This window comes from Polistes canadensis, unplaced genomic scaffold, assembly GCF_001313835.1.
Source record: "Polistes canadensis isolate GaletaPanama2010 unplaced genomic scaffold, ASM131383v1 scaffold_130, whole genome shotgun sequence".
NCBI lineage: Eukaryota > Metazoa > Arthropoda > Insecta > Hymenoptera > Vespidae > Polistes > Polistes canadensis.
In genome coordinates, this window is record NW_014569677.1 from 142,693 (window position 1) to 164,279 (window position 21,587).

Here is a 21,587-nt window from a genome sequence, read left to right on the forward strand (position 1 = left end):
TATAATTTTAGCGTTGAAATATTCACGATTAAATTTTACTTTTAAAAAATTCTATTATTTGTATACTCGTTAAAATTGTTTTTTTTAAATATAAACATAAATTATTTATGCTTGCACATAAATATAGTATGAATTAATATTTTTTTTATATAAGATATTATGTATTTTTGTGAAAAAAGTGGTATTAGGTCTATTTCAGTCAATACAAAATTAAATAAGCACATTATCGGTATAGACAAATAGTAAATTTGTAGTAAAGAATTAATAAAGATTTATTTTCATATGAGGAGAAATCAGGGTTATGATATATTCAAACTATAAATAACATAAAAAGTATCCTTACTCAGTAATGTTAAATTTATCTTGTATAGATATTTTCTGTGCATAAAGCTTCATCGGTGTTATATTTAAAATGAATGCAATAAAATTATTATTCTCTTTACATCTCATATTTCATACCTTAACTTTAGATTTGCATCAATTCTATTTCAGAAACTATTGTGTCATATTTTAAGAATCACTTTTTAGACATAAGATTATCTGAACATGATGTGGATAACTTCATAAGAAAATGTGTGATGGAATATTTATTAAATGTATATTTTTAAAGATGTGCTTGCTTACCTGGAGTAACAAAAATAAAATGATCTCTCTCTTTCTCTCTCTATCTCTTTTAGTATAGTATTCGATTTTTTCTGAATATTATAATTCAAAATCATTAATACAATAACTAAAAACGTTACATAAATTGTATAAATACCTTATATATACAAAAAATTGAATCTATTTATAATAATTTCATAATGATTGTGCAAGAACTGCAAATGAAATTTATTAATACACTATGTGTTCAAATAAAATTAAAGTTTGAGAGTCAAATTATTTATGTTACTATAATTTCATTAAAATTTAAATTTTACTGAACATTGCTACTTCAAAAGTGAAATATAATTTTCAAAATAAAAATAAATGATAAAATCAATATTTTTATTCTTATGTTATTAAATTTATTTAATAACATATTCTAGTAACAGAATTTTTGAGTCTCAAACTAATGTAGCTTTTTTTTAATATTTATAAATTAAATAACTTTATATGTTTCTGCATGTATTTCATTCTATAAAAGTAATTATTAATTCATAAGCATATGTATGGATGGTGTAAACATGTGGAAAAATATGAAAGTCATATAAATATTTTGTGTGCTTCCATATTATTATAGTTATATACAAGATGATCAGAGAACTAATCTTTATCTTTGCAAAACTTTGTGATATTGTTAAATTATGCATTTATAAGTCAGAAAAATAAGAGTAATCAGTTATTGTTCTAAATTATCTTTTACATATATTCATATATTTAAAACGGATGTGTCTTTAAGTGGGAGAAATTAATGAACAACTATATAACATTCAATTTAATATTTTTTAAATGTCGTTTTAATGTAGGAGTGTTATATATATAATACTTCTATAATTATATATATATAATACTTCTCCCATTTAAAGTATCTCTGATAAAATAATTAGTTCCAGATAAAATATTTTTGAACAATGTAAATTATTTAGTAATTTCAACATTTATTTTATTACTCTGTAAAACAGATGAATAAGAAATAAATGGCATCTAACTCCTAAATATGCTCTAAACCATAACATTTTATTTACAATTTTTTTTCTTTTATAAAAATATATTAGGAATACATAAAATATCATTTTTAATACTATAAATACATCTTATATATAAAATTACACACACACATATATTCAATATATATATATATATATTGAATTATTATATATATATGTATTGAATTATTTGTAGTCCCTTTTTAAAATATATTGGGTGTATAAGGTATCTATATAAAAATGAATGAACATTTTCACTTAAGGCACTTCATTTTAATTTACTGAATACTGTTCTATTTATAATTCATATTAAATGCTACTTTTTAAAGAACACAGTTTAAAAAGTAGTTATTTACTTCTTGCATTAATTCAAAACAAAATTTATTGAAAAGTATATAAAAATAGTATAATTATTATATATCATATTACATAACAGAACAATATATATATGTACGCGTAGATTAACAAAATATAAGTCAGTATATGAATATAAAACAGATGTTTCAAAACTGCACTGATTAGTCTTGAATTTAGTATACGCGCTTGTCTTGTATAACAATAGTTGAGTAAATTTATATTATATACATATATATTATGAGTAAATGAATATAATGATTCTGATTCGTTAGGAATAGAGACCGATCTTTAATATTTATTGTTCTGCTGTTTTCAATTCAATATAAATGTTTATAAGTATATTGTATATACTTATAATTAAAATCCTAAAGGATTTAAATGTACACATCCACCACCATCACACATATTTTTTGAAATCTTATTGAAGTTATCAAAAAGATCTAAATGTTTTTTAGAATTGGCCACTTTTAGATTATATGCAGCACGGCTAGATGCCTAAAATATAATAATAGCAAATAATGAATAATCATATATAAGAAAAAAAAATGTTAAATATCAAGATATATCGTACCTCTGCACACCAAGTTTGAGCCATAAGGAGTTCATGTTGTGCGCTTGGAGAGTTTTTATTTGCAGCCATAGTTGCTCTACTCATTACGACAACCATTGTATATGTATCAATTGCTGCTTGAGCTATTCTATGTAGAACGAATTGTTCATCCACAATTCCTTTTCCATACTTCACAAGGCTTGTTTCTATGCAAGTTCCAAAAGATTCAAGATTCTAAAATCAAGTATGATATTATATTCATTTAAATAGAATATAATATAACATATAAAATTAATTTTAATCAGAACTATAACAAACTTTTGTGCACAATGCAGCACTTTCTGCTAAGCTAGGATGCACTAAATGTGCAAAATTCGGAGATGAACCTAAACCAATTGCTCTAGTTGCCCTTTTAGCTGCTTCTTCAACAATCAAACCCAAATTGGCAGTAGGGTTTTTGAATGCTTTTTGCAATTCTTTCAAATGTCCTCCAGCATACTGTACACCAGTAAGGGCAATAAATAGACGAAGAATATCATTTGCACCTTCAAATATTCTAAAGATACGTAGATCTCGTAATATACGTTCTAATCCTGTATCTCTCATATATCCCATGCCACCATGAATTTGTATAGCTTCATCACATACCCACCATGCAGATTCAGATGCAAAACACTAGAAAATAAAAAGGAATGTAATATAAAATATAAACAATGTTTATAACATTCAGCTACATTAAATCATTATTAAATATATTACTTTTCCAATAGCAGCCTCTAAGTGATAATCTTGGCTACCCTTATCCATGTTACCAGAAATCATATATGCAAGAGATTCAGCAACATATTGTAACATACTCATGCGTGCAAGTTTTTCCTGAATAGAGCCATAGTTATCTAATGTACGTCCAAATTGTACACGTTGTGTTGCATGTTCTACAGCTCGTTTTATACAATAACGCATATTACCTGCTAGAGCAGCTACCATGCCAAATCTACCATTGTTTAAAATATTCATTGCAATCTAAAATATTCAAAAGAACAAAAATAAGATAATGGTAGAACTTTGGTTTCTATACATAATTATACATAGTATGATTATTTCTATATGTATTTATTTATATATTCATATCATGTTTCACCTTAAATCCTTGCCCTTCTTCGCCTAAACGATTTTCTACAGGTATTTTTACATCTTCAAAAAAGAGAGCACTTGTATTACTAGATTTAATACCCATTTTCTTTTCTGGTGGACCATTTGTTACACCACCAAATCCTCTTTCAACAATAAAAGCTGTAGGTATATCCTTGGTTTCTCCTGTTACTGGATCTTTAACTGGTACCTTTGCAAAGACAGTGAAAATATCTGCTATACCACCGTTTGAAATCCAAATTTTATTACCATTAAGGACATAATGGGATCCATCAGCAGATTTAACTGCACGACACCGTATTGCACTAGCATCTGATCCACAAGATGGTTCTGTTAAACAGAACGCAGCATATTCACGATTGCAAACTCTAGGAAGATACTTTTTCTTTTGTTCTGGTGTACCAAATAGTGTTATACCCTAAATATATATCAAGAATATATTTATAAATATTTTTTATCAGATAAGTAAGATCAAATAGATCATTCTATATTCAGATAGAACAAACATATTATGAGAATTCGTACACTTTTAAAAAAGATTTAAAATACCTTAAATCCTATACTCATATGTGCACCCAAAACAATTGAAAGTGCCAAATCATAGTACCCACAAATTTCCACGCATCTAGTATATTGTGTATTGTTTAATCCTAATCCACCATATTCTATTGGAACTTGAAGACCAAAACCACCAAGATCCCACAATGTAGATAGAGTTTTTTCATCTACTGTCTGTGCTTCATCATTTTTCGCAGGATTATTGACCTCCTATTGATTAAATTTTCAATTTTAATAAATCATATTAAATAAAGAAGTTTAAGAAAGTACAGTAAACATCATTGCCTCAAAAAATTGTTCCATTGGGTCAAGAAACATTCTAATTGTCTCCGTTTGTTCCGCATTTAATGGTTCAGGAAAAGGAAATACTTGATTTATTTGCAATTGTCCTCGAAAAATATTTGTAGTAAAAGATTGACTTTCTTTCCCAGCATTAGCTTTCTCTACTTTTTCTGTTTTTGTAGTTTTTACAGCAGCCTGGGTAGCTGAATAACATCTGGATTTGAAAAAATACATATATATTCATATATATTATATTTTTAAATATTATATCTTAATTATAATTGAATGCAAATGATTCATATCATTGTAAACATTTTCTATTTATAAATTAAAAAAATAAATGATTTATCTATAACTAGATTAGACCTAGCACTGTTTGCAAGTGTTTAAAGTCCACTTCATATATGTTATTTTTCTGTACATAAGTCAAAGTCTATATATATATATATATATACAGACAATAGATAATAATACTTATTATTCTAAATATTTATTCATGAGTGTTTTTATCTACTTATATGTATTTTAAAATTGCTAAAATTGTAAACTTACTTTATATTCGTATTTAAAATTTTAGTAAAACTTCCTGATGTTGCGAAATATTTTGCTAAACGAATCATTTTTTAAGAATTATCTTTACACCAGACACAATCACTTAATAACCCTAATAAAATCTTATAAAACTTTTATATTGAAACACCTGTAATTGTATATAGAAATTAATATAACTAACAAAATAAAATTTAGGTAAGAATACAAAAATATTTAATAGCTTTTTGTTTCAAAAAACAAAAATAAAAAGTTTTTGTTTCTGAATGAAACACTTTTACAACTACGTTAATGAATATTGTTCATTAAAAGAATAATTACGCACACTTAATTGATCAGTTCTATATACATATATATCTATCGTTTAAAATGGCCGTAGCTGTGAACAACTAATGGTTTTATTTATTACTCATCGTGTTATATACTCAACACATACTTTTACATTTACATATATACAATTATTGACGGACTTTATTGTTTGTATATATATGTATAATTCATATATGCATCGTGCTTTACATCAATTAACCATTCAATTTGTAAATTGTTCGTTTCTAATGTTAAAATAATTAATCTTTTGATAATCATGTAAAGATTATTAAACATCTACAAAAATTAATAGTAAAATGAACTCGATTGGTATCAACCATTATTATATATTGTTGGTTACAACGGTCGCTGCATTACCATATGTTTTTATATATATCTATTCAACATATGTATCGTTGAAATCTCAATTGACAACAGCAAATTTCATCCTCAGTTAATGAACGTAATTTGTTTAAAAAACAATTGGTATGCGGTGATTGATTGGTTAAAAAAAAAAGAAAGCTTTATATAAGGTGTAGTGAATATATTTTATTCTTCAATAATATTTATCTAAAATTGCCAAAAATGTAATTTGATAGGAATATTAAATGTCGAGAGAAAAAAAACAATAACCAACGAGAAATTATTTATTCTTCTTCGAAATTAATAATACAATAACAAAAGACGGTGGCAAACAATTAAAAATGAATTCGAAATTCGTAGCACGGATAAATTGAAATCAATTGCCAAGCTTTGTACGTGATTACAAATATGTAAGCCATATTCATATGCAATTACTTTAAAATTAAAAATCTAAGTTATATAATATATTAATTTGTGAAAGGATTAACATATTGTTGTCTACGTTTTTTTAGTCATAAGATAATTAATAAAAATAAAGATTAATTTTTACTTATACACTGGCTTAATATTTGATATTTTTGTAAAATTTTCTATATATAATTAATGTTGATTAATAATTGCTTTTCAATTAACAATGTTATTTATATTTATATTTCATAACATTTACTCTGGTAATTCCATAATCATAAATTAAAAAAATATGTATTAATTGAATTTTTTACAATTGAAATGATATCAAATCTATACGTCTTCAAATAATTATGAGAATGTTATCTTATCTTAGGAAAAAGTCACAAGTGAACAAAATTTTGAAAAGAATAATAATTAAAAAGAAATTTACATGATTAATTCTTCCTGACTGTAAAAGACATTTCAAATACATATATACTAATATGAGTAACGTAACATCTCCAAAAGTTACATTAAGATCAGTGCTACGACTTAATAATGATGATTTAAAAGAGTTCATATGCGGTTGGGGTGCAGCAGTTATTAATGTTTCTATTACCTTTCCTCTTAATAAAATCATATTTAGGCAGGTAAGTCTATCAGAAATATTTAAATAATTAGTTTTTATTTGATACTTATTAGTTTATATAATTAAATGATTATTTATTATACAGATTTTAGAAGGTGTTCCTGCGAGTACTGCTCTTCAACAAATATCACAAGAAGGAATAAGATTATTGTACCGAGGCATTCTACCACCGTTATATCAAAAAACTCTATCGCTTAGTTTAATGTTTAGTACATATGAAGGATGTAGACAAAGACTGTGCATGTTAACAGGAAATGAACTTTTTGCCAAAATATTAGCTGCCAATATGGCTGGKGCTGCAGAAGCAATTCTCACTCCACTTGAAAGAGTACAAACGCTATTGCAAGATTGGCGATATCATAAAAAATTGAAAAATACTACTCATGCATTCAAATATCTACTAACAAATTATGGAATAGCAGAATGTTATCGTGCTTTAGTCCCTATCATCTATAGAAATGGATGCTCTAATCTTATGTTTTTCACTCTTCGCGATCAATCTAAATTATTATTAGGTAATCAGGAATCATTGTTAACAAATTTTTGTTGTGGAGCTTTAATTGGTGGATTTACTAGTACAGTATTTTATCCTATGAATGTGATTAAAATACATATGCAATCGAAGATAGGTGAACCGTTTGAAAAATTTATAGCAGTGTCTCGTGAAATCTATATTTCTAGAAACAGGAGTATAAGATGGTTTTATAAAGGTGTGCATTTAAACTACATACGTTCTTTTATTAGCTGGGGTTTAATAAATGCATCTTATGATTTTCTCAAAACTATTATATTTTAAGGAAGTTACAATGTAATGTATGTGATAGTTAAGTCGAACTTCATGTACATAAGTAATAATAGCAAAATTTATTTTATTAATTGACATTTTTATTATGTAATTTCTCGAAATGGTGCGTTAAGAGCATATTCCTCTTGCTAGTACAGAAACAGGAGCACACAGATAAGACTTATTTAGCGCGCAATATATTATATAAATATTAATTTAGCATAATTTCTTTTTATAGACAAAGTCCTATATATAACGGTGCAATAAACAGCATTCATTAGTAAAAATATTTAACAATAACGTTTAATACTTTTATCCAGAAACTGATCTTTAGAAACTATTTGACGATTTTATTCGTATTACGAGTATTTTGAATTGATTTTTTTAAATCTTTGATAAAATGTAACTGCACTCAATGACACTAAATAAACGCGAAAACATAAACATTGAATGTTGATCGTTATTCGTTAAATGAATAATATATATATATATATATATATATATGAGATTTGAAATAAAAAGTAAAAAAATCATTGATAGAAAAAGAATAAGATGTAATTCATATTTCCCGCGAGAATTGGGTGAATATAAAGCGCCATTTATGCGCATTACACTGCGTAAATCGATGCGCCACGGTCGCGGACTTTTGCTGGCTTTTAGTTAGCAGCAAGCTAACAGTAGTATCATTAGCGACAGATAAACGTCACTTCTGCGGTTCTATTCGTTTTATTCTATTATCTAAAGTTTGACAATTGATTCCTGCCAAAAGTACCGGCGCTTCAAACAGTTTCGCATTATTTTTAAATAACAGTAATTACGAAGAAAAAAAAGAATACTAATTTAATTGCATTACGATGTACGATCGCATTTTGCCCTAATCTGACCACGAAAATATTGTCGCGTCGTTAGTGGTGCCTCGGGGAATAAGAAAAAAAGAATAAATAAAAAAAGAAAAGGCTCGACGATGAGATACATATTCATTTTGACGATTGTCGTGCAACCTAGGTTTCTCGCGGATCTAATGAAATTAGTGTAAGGAGAACATGCAGTTGTTTCTTATATCGATGATCACCACCACCACCGTTGTCGTCTTCAAGACACTATCGTCCACTACTCATGGCAACCTAGCCGAGTACGCAGGGAAATTGGATAATCTAGACGAATAATGAGAATCAACGCGACGAAGATGAGCACTCCGATTGAGGAGAAGATTGATCAGAAGCTCAAGGTATTCATTTGTTTTTTAAAAGTTTAGAAAAAAATATATAAAAAAGAAGAACAAATTAAAGAAGGAGAAAGATTGAAAGTAAGAACGAAGGGAGTATACGATACTCGTGGCTTTTATTAAATGGATTTAATTCATTGATGTTCGTTCAACTTTCGGGAATCAATAAGTCGAGTAGGAAAAGAGGATATTAGAATAGCTCTCTCTCTCGTTCCCTTTCCCTCTCTCACTCTCTCTCTTTCTCTTTCTCTCTTAGCCTTGTCTATCTGTGCTATTTTTCAAATAACGATCGATTATCCCGATCGTGCTCTGACATAAGGGCAGGATATAAACTCTATTACAAATTCAAATGAAAAAGGAATGTCAAGATGATTTAGTGAATATTTCAAGAAAATGCCTGCAGTTGTTCTTGTTAAATGTGGTAGCCAAGGAATATCGGTGAGATTGGTATTATCTAAGCGCGTAATCGAAATTTTTGAATAAACTCTCTATGAGAAGGCGCAGTTCTATTTTGAATTCTTCGTCGGATATACGCATGCTTATTTGAACATGTAGGGGGGTTTTGCGACGAATAACGGCACAGTTAATTGATCAATATACAGAAAGCTAATTTTTATGATACTTCTTAAGATATATTTATACGACGTTTACTTATTAGTAGTAACGTTATTTTTTTTTTTTTTAATTATGTCCAATGAAATATGTTTTGTTAACAAAAGAATATAATTACAAATGAAATATTATATTTTTATGTGTTAATCAAATTAAAATCAATTAATTTCAGTGATCGAAATGGAAAAGGGTACGAGTAATACTCTTTTTAAATTTGAAATTGAGTTTTATAGTTATGCGCTTATCCCAAATTTATAAAATATGTTACTTGTACCCCTTTCCTTTCCAGTGACTGATAAATGTAAAGTATTTCTTTTTTTTTTTCTATTGTCATTGTCAAATTGCATCGTCATATGATTAAAGGTAAGGAGGGGAATGGTAACTGTTAGTGATGGGAAAAGCAAACCGGTTCCTATGCGTTTGTATCTGTCCATGGAAGTATTGAAACTTCAAAGAGAAGATTTAGAGGTAAAGCGTTCCATTTATTATTTCTCTTAATTTCATTATTGCATTAATTGAATTAATGTTATTAATTGGAACAATTGAGTTATTCCGCAAAGAGAGAAATTTTTGTGGGAGAATTACAATTATACAATTTCTTATCATATATCCTTTTGTTTTTAATTTTCTTAATCGAATTTAATGATCCTTATTATATTTTTGTATATTACGAAATACTTAAGTTTATAAAAAGAATTTGTAAATGACAATACGTAATATTAGCAGGTAGCAAATCATAATAAGCCACCATTAGATGCTAAGGAACGCATGGTCCAAATTACTAGACAAAAAGTTGGAGGATTGGGATTAAGTATAAAAGGAGGAGCTGAACATAAACTTCCAGTACTCATATCTAGAATTTATAAAGGTCAGGCTGCTGACCAGTGTGGCCAATTATTTGTAGGTGATGCCATTATTAAAGGTAAATCTTTATTGATCAATTATTCTTATATACTTACAACTTTAACATTATTATATTCTATGACCTATTTATATGAAACGAAACTCGTAATATCACTGTGTTCGAGCAGATAAATGGGAGCATGACAGTTTCTCCAATAGTTTCGCATTCATTCTTCTTTGACATGCTGACTGTCCACATCATGCCAATCATATGTATTTATTACGAATATATTCACAATGAGTAGTCAATGTATAAACAACTATATACCTGCGTTAATTGTGTTGAATAAATCAAAATCTAGAAATTATTGACTCTTTAATATTAGTTGTTCAGAATTTGTATGCATTTATTAAAATAATTATTGATTGCATTTTTATACACAGTGAATGGAGAATATATTACAGCTTGTAATCATGATGATGCTGTTAATATCTTAAGGAATGCTGGAGATATAGTTGTTTTAACTGTCAAACATTATCGTGCTGCAAAACCATTTCTACAAAAAAATGGTAATTAAAATATATATTTATAAAGCAAAATAAAAAAATGAATTTTCAATATTGTATTTCATACTAATATTTCTTTTTTTTTTTTAATTAGAAAAAGAAGAAAAATTAGATAATGTTGCAAATGGAAGTGCAGATGATGGTTGGGTATCGCCAAATAGACAAGCTGGTAGTCCTAGATGTGGTCATAGTAGACAAAGTTCAAATGCATCGTCTGCTTCAATGCAATACAAAAGATGGGTGGATGTTATTACAGGTTAATAGATTATTCTTCATATTATTCATCATTTGTCGCATAATTATAAGTAATAAATATTTCTCTTTTTAGTCCCATTAATGATGGCATATGTAACGAGATATATCTTTGGCACTGATAAATTACGAAGAAATGCATTTGAAGTTAGAGGCCTTAATGGTGCACGTACTGGTGTGATACATTGCGACGACAGTGCTATTTTGAGTCAATGGTTAAAATATATAACTGATAATATTACAGGCTTAACACATTTACAGGTAATTTATATATATATATATATATATATTGTCAATTACTTTTTAACACAACATAATTATATATATGTGTATGAATTGACAAGTATGTTTGATTAATTAACAGATGAAGTTGTACAATCGAAATTTTGGACCAGGTGAACGTATAGAATACATGGGTTGGGTAAATGAAGCAGTAAGCAATAGTAATCAGCCATGGCAAAGTTATAGGCCAAGGTTTTTAGCTTTGAAAGGGCCTGATTTGTTATTATTTGAAACACCACCTGTAAGTGTAATTGATCTTATTATTATTATTTTTATTACACATGTTATTTCAACTATTATTCGTAACATTATTCTTTTATTCTTATTTGTTTTATTTTAGTGTAATATAGGTGACTGGTCACGATGTGCATTAACGTTTAAAGTATATCAGACTATGTTTCGCGTAATGAGAGAGTCGGAAAATGTAGATGAAAGACAACACTGCTTCTTGGCACAAAGTCCGGGTAAACCACCAAGATATTTGAGCGTCGAAACTCGACAAGAATTATTAAGAGTTGAAGCTGCATGGCATACTGCTGTATGTTCAGCTGTAACACATTTAAAAGTCAGTAAAAATTGGGTAGTTACTTGTTTAAATATATGAGATAATAGTATTATAGTTTTATTATCATTGTAAGCTTCCAAATTTCAGAGTAAAACCTTTCCTGTCACATTTAATAGCAGAAGTGCAGGTTTAACATTAGAATGGACTCAGGGATTCACTCTTTCTTATGAAGGAATTGGAGAAATCGTTTGGCGTTACAAATTTTCTCAATTGAGAGGATCTAGCGATGATAGCAAAAGCAGGCTTAAATTGCACTTCCAAGAACCTGACAGTATTGCTATAGAGACAAAGGTATTTTGTTCAATTGTTCTTATAATTAGCTAAACTGTTATATTGTGCCAAATAATTATACCTTTTATTGTAGATACTGTACAACATAAATCATTATTAACTATATAACATAAAACTTGTTATAGTGCGTTTTTATATTTCACAGGAATTGGAGTGCTCTCAGCTACAGAATCTATTATTCTGTATGCATGCATTTCTTACTGCAAAAGTTGCTGCAGTTGATCCGACATTTTTAACATCGACAACTCCATAAAAGATATTCCAACGTTACTAGTGATAATTTTCAAAGAGAATTACATTTCTCTTTTGTTATTGTTATGCGAATACATGAAGTGATTCACAGTCAATCGATCAGAGAGATATGTCAAATACTAGTCAGTATTTCCAAAAATATTTCTATTTATAAAATTACAAAACATTGTTATAAATTTTCTAATTATATTTGTTGATTTATAATGAAAATTTTGAATAACTTTTGAAATGAATTTTATAATGTGCAATTTCTCTTTATTGTTTTTTATTTTTGGATATATTTTTATTACTTCTGTGAGGTAAATTAAAAAGTTTAATTATAACATTGATTTTACGTTTATGTAAAATATTAATTGCTATACATTTTACCAAGTTGACCAGATCAATAAATGTCTAAAAATAAAGTATTAAATGTATGCAAGTGATCATTACACAACTGCTTTAAATATACGAGCGATTTATGATATCAAGTAATGTTTTGCTTCAAAATTTTTTTAATAATTATATTAAATTGATTTCTATATACCTTTAAAGAAAAAGACGTATCTCGGTATTCCGTAGATGTATAATAAATTCAATTTAATAGTATAATAAATATAGCCGTTCATGATTTTTAAGTTACAACAGATGAAAAATATGTGGTGACATATTTCTAGCCAAATGTTACAATGTTTTTGAATTAAATATGTACCATATATGTGTGTCCGGTGCCTTAAAAACCATGAACAATTAATAATTACATTCAAGAGAGCATTGAAACCACATAGTTCCTTAGTACAGAATATTTTACATACATGTATATGTAAAATGCCAAGTAACTATGTTGCATTTAATAATTACAAAATATTTGATTTTCGTTCTAAGTTTTACAAATGATTTAATGCTTCGTTCTTTTTAAATCAGTATTGCTCGATTAATAAACGTAATATACTAACAGGATAAATACATGCCAATAGCAATAAGTACTAATATATCATTCGACCATGGTAGCTATATAAAATATTATTTACTGATATAATGTTGAGCAAGAAAAAAGCGAGTAGTATATAAAAGAGTGGATTTATTGATATTACATACTGAAGTATTAATGTATAATATTATTATACTTAAGAAAGGATTAGGGCTAGAGAGTAAAAATTTACTTTTCTTAGTGAATAAACAATTTTTATATAACAATTTGTTATTTTTTATAATCAGTTTTCTGTTCAACAGCCCAAATTGTTTATTAATTAAAATATTCTTTTATACGCATAATTTATATTATTCATTTTTTCTCTAACTGTTATATGTTACAGTATATATCTATACAGTATCTTTAGTTGAAAGTGTCAATTTGAAGCAATAAATGCTGATTGATAAGTGTTTATAAGTATGTTAAACTTAAAGAGAAAAAATTAATAAGTAAAAGAAATAACAGTGTCTACAGTATAAGAGTCAATCATGCATTAGTTAGAAAAAGCGAATGTCAGTGTGAAAAAGTAGGATAAATATTCTAATCATTCTATACACTTTCTCAAACAATGGTGTAATATTTAGTTATGCACTTCATTGATAATTATATTTAAAGTTTCCTAATTATAAGAATTTTGTAATGTAAGTAGTAATGCACAGTACAGTGAAACAGTTTTTACTATTAAGAATATTATTATGAATTTAGTTATTACAGATTTTAAGAGTCTCCAGTTACTCGTAGAAAGTGCCTACAAAGTAACATAGTAAATATAATAAATCAGCTTTTATTTCTTTTTATTGTAAAATTAATGCCAATTGTACTTTTCTAGTCTGAAACATCAGTGTGTTACCATGGTCAAGTAATTGATCTTTGTGGGAAAGTATTAAAAAACAAACACTGCTTTACATTTCAGTTGCCATTTACAAAATTTGAATGTAAAGCAGTGTATGTTAAAATTTTTTGAATTTTAATCAGTTAGCATGTGTCAAGAATAAATGAATTTGTATACATGACAGCAATGAATGATTATATATAAAGTAAAATATCTGTTGCTGAATTTAATTACAGAAGCGTTGTCTAATTGAAATATATGATGAAGTACTATCAAATAATTCAGAAAGATAATCTGTCAATCTATGTCATGTTTTTAAGAAAGATAACAAGTAGGAGTATTAAGAATAAATACTAAAACCAAACTATCATACATAAATTTATTCCTTAGCTTGAACTCTACACTTAGAAATATAGTTTCTATATCTCACACATTTTTAAAAGAATAACATTTGTTATAAGTCATTTTGTTATATAAAATACTCTTTTTATGTCTGTTGAATAAAATGTAATGTACTTATATTACATATAACGCTTTCTGTAGTTAAATTTAGATTCTCATCAAGGATTGCACAAGTTTAGTGTATAGAAGACTTACTATTAGTTAAAGCAAAACAAAAATGAAAAAGCTTAATATCATTAAGACTATGATTCGATTAATTGTCCATCTTACATTTAGATAATTTCATTGTCAACGAAATGTATAGTCATTGAAGAATCACTTTTGCATAAGGATTAGAATTATAGAATATTACTTAACATAAGTACATGAATATATGAAGGTATTTATTATAGCGTTTTTACTAAAAAATGTTTACATAAAAATATTATCTTATTATATGTTTTTATTTATATATATATATATATATACATAAATAATTAGTATTTTTATAATACTATTTGTCTTATAATATAATCAATAGCAATTGATTTATTTATATTTGTTTTATCTGTATCTAACAATAAGATAAATAAATTATTAATCATTTAGCCAAACTTTGCGATAGTAGATTCTTCAATGAAATAAAATCTACAAGCATTATTGTATTTTAGCTTGTTACATGAAATGCAATGATATAGTTATACAAATAATGTTATTTGTTCAAAATTGTACTTTTTTTTACTTCTTTTTAAAAAATATTATTATTCCGATGTCCTGTCTCTGTATTCGTGAAATAACTATATTGAACTAAATTTCTTAATATCATTTTTGATCTTTTTATTTTTAATAATTATATATTTGTGCAGAAATGAAGAAATCAACCCGAGAAGCTAGCAAACTTCAGAATTTTATATTTCAATATATAGTTTATCTGTTATAATGTTTATCCCCCATTGACAATATGTTTCGAAATATATTATTGTTAGAAGTTAAAGCTATGATATGATTTTATTAGTTAATATAACTTTCTTCAATCCTATATCCTTTGCTTATAGATTTGATCGATTCATCCAAATCTTCTTCGTGTACCAGAAAAATATAAGTACTATTTTTTACTAATTATTTTTAAATAATATTCCTTCAAAAACTGCATTTATATTTTTGAAAAATTATGGTAATCAATGAAATCCAGCAATGGTTGTTTTTGATAATCCCACTTTCTTTTTATGTACTTTGAACTCGAGATAAAATTGATGAGAAAGATATAATTACACTCACTTATAATAATCATTTAATATATACATTTATAATTATTTAAACATTTGTGCAAGTTTTTGTTGTTGTATTCTATCATTTTCTTTAATGACTGTTGCAAGTACTTGTAATTCTTTATCGATCATATTCTGCAAGGAAGGATCTAATTCTGTAACTTTTTTCAAATCTTTGGTGGCTTTATCTTCATCCCATGTACCGATATAAGCTTTTCCTCTTCTATATAGAGCTTTAACATTATCTAAAAAGTATTAATCAAATAAATTTACAGGCAGATTACTTCTTGTTTTCTTCTAAAACAAATAATACAAACCTGGTTCGATTTTTAATACTGTTGTACAATGTTCTATAACCGAATAATATTCTTTGTTTATTAATTTACATTGCGCATAATTCAATAATAATGGTACTTTCATTTTATTTAAAGTTAACCATTCCTCATCATTTGGTTTTTCTCTAAAAATTTAAACAAATTACAAGTATTTAAATTTATAGTTTAATAATTATCAGAAATTGTATAATATTATACCGATTGAAATACTTCTATACTAACGCAAGCATAAGTTGTTCCAAAATTCCAATAGCTTTGGCATATATTTCAGAAGCTTTATCATAATCTTTATTTTTGAACAAAACATTTCCTTTTTCTTTTAAATCTGGCACGCTTTTAAGTTTTTCATCCTCGGTCATCTGCCATGTTTCTTTTTCGTATTCATTTGGTAATATTATTTGTTTCAGTTCTATAATGTATTGTATATATATTAGGTATAAAAGTTATCGTAAAAAAATCGAATTTTAGGAAAAATAAATGAGCATACCTATTGTGAATTCTAAATCTTGAGGATACTTAATAAGTTCATTTAAATCTTCATATCCAATTCCTTCATTTTGTAAAGTAACTCCACAACAATGATGACTACGCTTTTCAGATTGCGGTTTACCTACTTCTCTTAATGTTTTAGACACAAAAGGATATGCGGTGACTAGCTGAAACAATAACAGAGAAAGATATAAGAAATATATAATAATAGTTATTTATTTATTTCATACGATACATTTATATAAAATATACATACGCTTTTATCTATTTTAAAACAAGCCACTTCATTTAATGCCATTTTTTGTATTATTACTTCCCATACTTCGAGTTTAAATTTTTTTCCTAAAATTAATTCCATTGGGGATCCCAGAATTCTACTATCATCTATTACAGTTTTATTTGTATCACATTTTGTTGTTTTAAAGTGAAATACAACCTAAATAATATAATATAAATATATTTTTACATGATTAACTGACCAACTATATAAATCCTGAGAATATTGATTATGAAATATTAAATATTATTAAACATACTTTTGTTCCAGGAACAAAGGTAACATGCTTTGTTCCTACATGAATAACAGTTTTTATAATAAATTCTGAATTCTCCATTTTACATATCTATTCACAGTATAAATATTCTGCAAAGGTCAAATTAGAATTATGTAAAAATTACATTTCATTTGTAATTTAGAATAAATTTCAATAATTATTTTATTATTAGAAAAAGTAACTTTGCTTTCTTATATTATTTTAAATAATAAAATCATTTTATATTGCGGCAGATATATTTCAAACGTGATTTAGTATCTAACTGTTTTGATCTGTCAAGTAATATAGAACAAAATATAAAAGAAAACACGTAAATTAGAAAGATATTTGTATATATATTTTCATTGCGCAAGATGATGATAAATAAAAGCACTTCGAAATTCAAATTGAAATTCTTTTTCATTTCAAAAACAGTAATTTTCATATTTGTAATATGGAAAATGTTCATTTCGTAATATTTTTTGCGAATAATTTTAGTACTTTTTACTATTCATTAATTTTCTAGTGTACATATCAATATAAATGATCCAGTTTCATATTTAAATGATCAATTAAGTTACTTTATTATTATATTGAATATTTTATAGGTTAAATTATGCTTACGTCATGATATTTATAGACGTGCTTAGAGTAGAGTTTTTATAAAGTTGAATACACTCTGAAATAGTTGGTAACTAGCGTTTTAATCATTTGTAGCGCTGCGTCTATTAATTGTGGTATTGTAATAGATAGTAATGCGCAATTATTTATTTATTGAACATAAATATTTTCTTATTAATAAGATTATTTTAATTGTGGTATATAGAAATAATGGATTCCTTAAATACTGGTAAAAATGATGAGTCAGCTGTGAATGACAAAAATGGCTACAACCAGAATGGCAAGATTTTATCTATTCAAATTATATATGCATGCATACATATACATACTGGTTTTTAATATGTTACAATTTTATTTGAATATATTATTTTTATGATGTTTAATAAAAACGTTTGTTTGTTCTTTTAGATCCTGAAGAAATACAAATTCCTGTACCTTGGGGTTTTATTAGCGGTCAGTATAAATTATATCTTATTGACCGTTCTTTTCCTTTTTTTTTTTTCAGTTTGAAAGATCTTACACAAAATTTATTAAATAAATTCATAGTAATAAAACATTTAGGAAAATTGTGGGGATCAAGAGACAAACAACCGATAGTGGCAATACATGGCTGGCAGGATAATGCAGGAAGTTTTGATAACTTGGCACCATTTATATCGTCAAATCTACCCATTCTCAGCATAGATCTGCCTGGCCATGGTTACTCTTCTCATCTGCCATCGGGACAGTTCTATTATATATTTTGGGATGGGGTTGTCATTCTACGTAGAATTGTTAAGCATTACAAGTGGAACAAGGTTAGCTAGCAGTCAAAGTTATACAACGATTATCGTATTGCCAATTTCATTTATGTAACCAACTCACAATGATTTAAATTTATTTACATGCTTAACTCTCATTTTTAAGATTTATTTTAATGATTTGTATAATGACATTTATTTCTTCATTTAATCATTATATAATATGTTGATATATGTTGATATATGTTGATTTTTCTAAGTTACGTAATAGAAATTTAAGTATTTCTTTCTATTTTAGGAGACATTACATGTATGATAAATCTGAATACGTTTCGTATAGGTAATATTATTTTGATAACTCCGTGAATGCTTGCAGTTATTTTCTATTTGATATTTAATTCAAATAATTTATTATTATTGCACCAATGATGCTGTAAAAATACATTATCTAACACAACAAAAATCATGCTAATCTATCTTGAAAAAGGTTGACTGTTACGATTTATGTTAAGTTTTATGCTATGCATAATACATATTTTATTCATCAACTAAATTATATACCATTATACAGACATCAAATTGTAAAATTTCTGAGAACAAGTTTGATCTTACAATTTCAATGAAAATGTTCTAAGGTCGTTGTATAACTATTCCATAAACACCCAATCGAATAGGGTATAGTATTTTAAATTCTGCTGTGACTTTGTTTCATTTTGAGATGTTGTTTAAAAACTTTCAAGATGTGATACATAACTTAAGCAGAAAAATACTAAAATATAATTATAGTTGCGTTTTAGAAAAAGTGGTAATAATTATTACTTACAGTAACATTATTGCTCACCTACAGGCAAATGGTGGGGCCCTCGATGGGTTCAACCAATAGTGGCACTACATGGTCGTCAAGATAACGCAGGCAGTTTTGATACTTTGATTCCATTACTTCCTGATGATGTTTCAATACTTTGCTTGGATATGCCTGGACACGGTTTATCTTCGCATTATCCAAAATGTCAATACTATTATGTTTATTGGGATGGTGTTATAATGCTACGTAAAGTTATAAAATATTTCAAGTGGACTAAGGTTAGCGAGTGGATTCGATTACCACTCCTTTATTGATCACAAATGAATGATGTATACGATTACGTTATTCCCTTTTTCTTTACATTTTAATCAATACTCTAATATTTAAATGTAACAGTCATCCTTATAGATTAAATTAATTATTGTCAAGATTTTAACACAATGTGCATGTTAATTATACACAAGTACTAATATAATACCACCACAAATTTGATTTAGTTTTCGTTTGTTAAACTATCTATTTAAGCAATTGTATAATTTCTTGTTTATTAATTATTTCATTTTAAATGTAGGTGAAATTATTGGGACATTCATTGGGCGGAGCAATATCATTCTTGTATGCTGCATCTTATCCTAAAGAAGTAGATTTCTTAATTAGTTTGGATATAGTTAGTCCTAGTGTAAGGGATATAACTAAGACTGCAGCAATAACAGGAGATCACATCGATAAATTCTTAAAATATGAACAGCTTACGTTAGACAATACTCCATGTTATGAGTATTCTGAGATGATTGATATAGTTGTAACTGCTTACAATGGTTCCATAAACAAAATGGGAGCTAAAACATTAATGAAGCGTGGTATACAACCTTCTTATACTACTAACAAATATTACTTTGCACGTGATCCAAGATTGAAGGTAAGTTGTAAAATAAAAAGATATTCGTGTTAAAAGTAGAAAGAAATATATGTTTATGACTGGATAAAATTTACAGGTTTCTACGCTAGGTATGCTATCCTTAGATTTGGTACTTGCATATGCATCCAAAATAAAATGTGCATATCTTAACATTCGGGCCGTTCCTGGTATGGAATTCGAACAACCTGAAAATTATCAGAAAGTCCTTGATCAAATAAAATTAAATGCTAGTAAATTTGAATATCATGAAGTTAATGGCACTCATCATGTTCATTTAATAAATCCTGAAAGAGTTGCACCACTAATAATCAATTTTCTAAAAAATTAAAAATAATATATTTTAGATAATATAGATATATATATATAGCGAATTTAATTGGTGAAAATAATTCAGACATAGTTAATAAAATATGTGATGATATCTTATGATGATTATTTAGTAAATTTAAATTATACTTAGACAGCTATTTCTCTACGATTTATTAATATTATATAATATTTAACAATTATTTAAATAACATTTAAGACATAAGTAAGAATCAAATTAATTAAAGATAATTGGCACTATTTACTACTTATATTATTTTTGCAAATATTTAATATAATATTATAATACTAAGATTTAAGCCCGCAAAATCGCGCGTCCCGCGTGCGCACGTATAAATTGTAATAATATTATTGTGAAATATTTATTTTCATTGACGAAAAATATAATTGTATTCTTGAGATATTTATTTGAGAATAAAAAATACCGTGACTATACGACATAAAAATAAAATGATATGGTAACAATTTCTAAGATTTTCATATTTTTCGCTGCTCTAAATAAACAGAATAAATAAAATTACGAGTTTTAGTAAAGTAAAAAAAATATATATGTATATATATTGTGCTAAAAGTTATATCATGAGTTTGCAAGGACAGTTATTTTTCGTTTTAGTTTTAAGTAAAAAGAAATAATATCGTCGTAGATATTATGTTCGCCGTTAATATCAATGATAAAGTAATAATGGCAGAAGGTAGTCAAATGCAACAAACTTATACCAGCTTACACTTATGCAACTGCAAGTAAGCGATAAGAATAATGGAAGCTATATTCGCTATCAGTTCACCTATTTCTTTTTGTTCTACATTTTGATCGTATATAAGTATATGTCTTTATATACCTATATGGGTATATAATTTAAATTATATATAAGAGAACAAAATGTACACATAATTATTACGCATATCTTGTAATATGTAAAATATC

The 21,587-nt window shown here is 26.6% G+C and overlaps 5 protein-coding genes across 16 annotated transcripts; 3 read left to right on the forward strand and 2 right to left on the reverse strand.

The window, feature by feature from the left end:
• Window positions 1–2,004: 2,004 nt before the first annotated feature.
• On the reverse strand, window positions 2,005–5,489 carry LOC106788263 (very long-chain specific acyl-CoA dehydrogenase, mitochondrial). The gene is made up of 9 exons (XM_014751391.1): window positions 5,402–5,489; window positions 5,080–5,227; window positions 4,531–4,741; window positions 4,237–4,455; window positions 3,677–4,105; window positions 3,295–3,558; window positions 2,854–3,210; window positions 2,557–2,769; window positions 2,005–2,480 (listed from the first exon to the last, which is right to left on the reverse strand). Exons 2-9 carry the CDS (start codon window positions 5,145–5,147, stop codon window positions 2,343–2,345), a joined length of 1,899 nt encoding a protein of 632 aa, XP_014606877.1. The 5' UTR covers window positions 5,148–5,227; window positions 5,402–5,489; the 3' UTR covers window positions 2,005–2,342.
• Window positions 5,490–5,802: 313 nt separating this feature from the next.
• Window positions 5,803–8,022, forward strand: LOC106788250 (solute carrier family 25 member 51). 2 transcript variants are annotated; one of them, XM_014751365.1, is made up of 3 exons: window positions 5,803–6,158; window positions 6,533–6,788; window positions 6,873–8,022. In XM_014751365.1, the coding sequence occupies exons 2-3, from the start codon at window positions 6,642–6,644 to the stop codon at window positions 7,581–7,583; spliced, it is 858 nt and encodes a 285-aa protein (XP_014606851.1). In that variant the 5' UTR covers window positions 5,803–6,158; window positions 6,533–6,641; the 3' UTR covers window positions 7,584–8,022. The 2 variants fall into 2 exon arrangements, with proteins under 2 accessions (XP_014606851.1, XP_014606852.1); XM_014751366.1 differs by having other exon boundaries at window positions 5,803–6,140.
• A 189-nt stretch (window positions 8,023–8,211) lies between these two features.
• Window positions 8,212–13,633, forward strand: LOC106788249 (gamma-1-syntrophin). Of its 4 annotated transcripts, none has more exons than XM_014751361.1 (10): window positions 8,212–8,799; window positions 9,772–9,876; window positions 10,132–10,330; window positions 10,696–10,821; window positions 10,913–11,074; window positions 11,147–11,331; window positions 11,435–11,593; window positions 11,693–11,917; window positions 12,005–12,208; window positions 12,354–13,633. In XM_014751361.1, the coding sequence occupies exons 1-10, from the start codon at window positions 8,737–8,739 to the stop codon at window positions 12,459–12,461; spliced, it is 1,536 nt and encodes a 511-aa protein (XP_014606847.1). In that variant the 5' UTR covers window positions 8,212–8,736; the 3' UTR covers window positions 12,462–13,633. The 4 variants fall into 4 exon arrangements, with proteins under 4 accessions (XP_014606847.1, XP_014606848.1, XP_014606849.1 ...); XM_014751362.1 differs by having other exon boundaries at window positions 8,213–8,799; window positions 10,135–10,330; XM_014751363.1 differs by lacking the exon at window positions 8,212–8,799 and adding an exon at window positions 9,527–9,598.
• A 1,887-nt stretch (window positions 13,634–15,520) lies between these two features.
• Window positions 15,521–17,963, reverse strand: LOC106788246 (aryl-hydrocarbon-interacting protein-like 1). Of its 2 annotated transcripts, none has more exons than XM_014751349.1 (7): window positions 17,875–17,963; window positions 17,254–17,360; window positions 16,974–17,153; window positions 16,716–16,884; window positions 16,451–16,637; window positions 16,211–16,353; window positions 15,521–16,138 (listed from the first exon to the last, which is right to left on the reverse strand). In XM_014751349.1, exons 2-7 carry the CDS (start codon window positions 17,329–17,331, stop codon window positions 15,936–15,938), a joined length of 960 nt encoding a protein of 319 aa, XP_014606835.1. In that variant the 5' UTR covers window positions 17,332–17,360; window positions 17,875–17,963; the 3' UTR covers window positions 15,521–15,935. The 2 variants fall into 2 exon arrangements, with proteins under 2 accessions (XP_014606835.1, XP_014606837.1); XM_014751351.1 differs by lacking the exon at window positions 17,875–17,963 and adding an exon at window positions 17,752–17,812.
• On the forward strand, window positions 17,897–21,108 carry LOC106788247 (probable serine hydrolase). 7 transcript variants are annotated; one of them, XM_014751353.1, is made up of 6 exons: window positions 17,897–17,987; window positions 18,077–18,151; window positions 18,280–18,324; window positions 18,433–18,668; window positions 19,988–20,335; window positions 20,412–21,108. In XM_014751353.1, exons 2-6 carry the CDS (start codon window positions 18,082–18,084, stop codon window positions 20,661–20,663), a joined length of 951 nt encoding a protein of 316 aa, XP_014606839.1. In that variant the 5' UTR covers window positions 17,897–17,987; window positions 18,077–18,081; the 3' UTR covers window positions 20,664–21,108. The 7 variants fall into 7 exon arrangements, with proteins under 7 accessions (XP_014606839.1, XP_014606842.1, XP_014606841.1 ...); XM_014751356.1 differs by lacking the exon at window positions 18,433–18,668 and adding an exon at window positions 19,459–19,694; XM_014751355.1 differs by having other exon boundaries at window positions 17,913–18,002.
• Window positions 21,109–21,587: the final 479 nt, after the last annotated feature.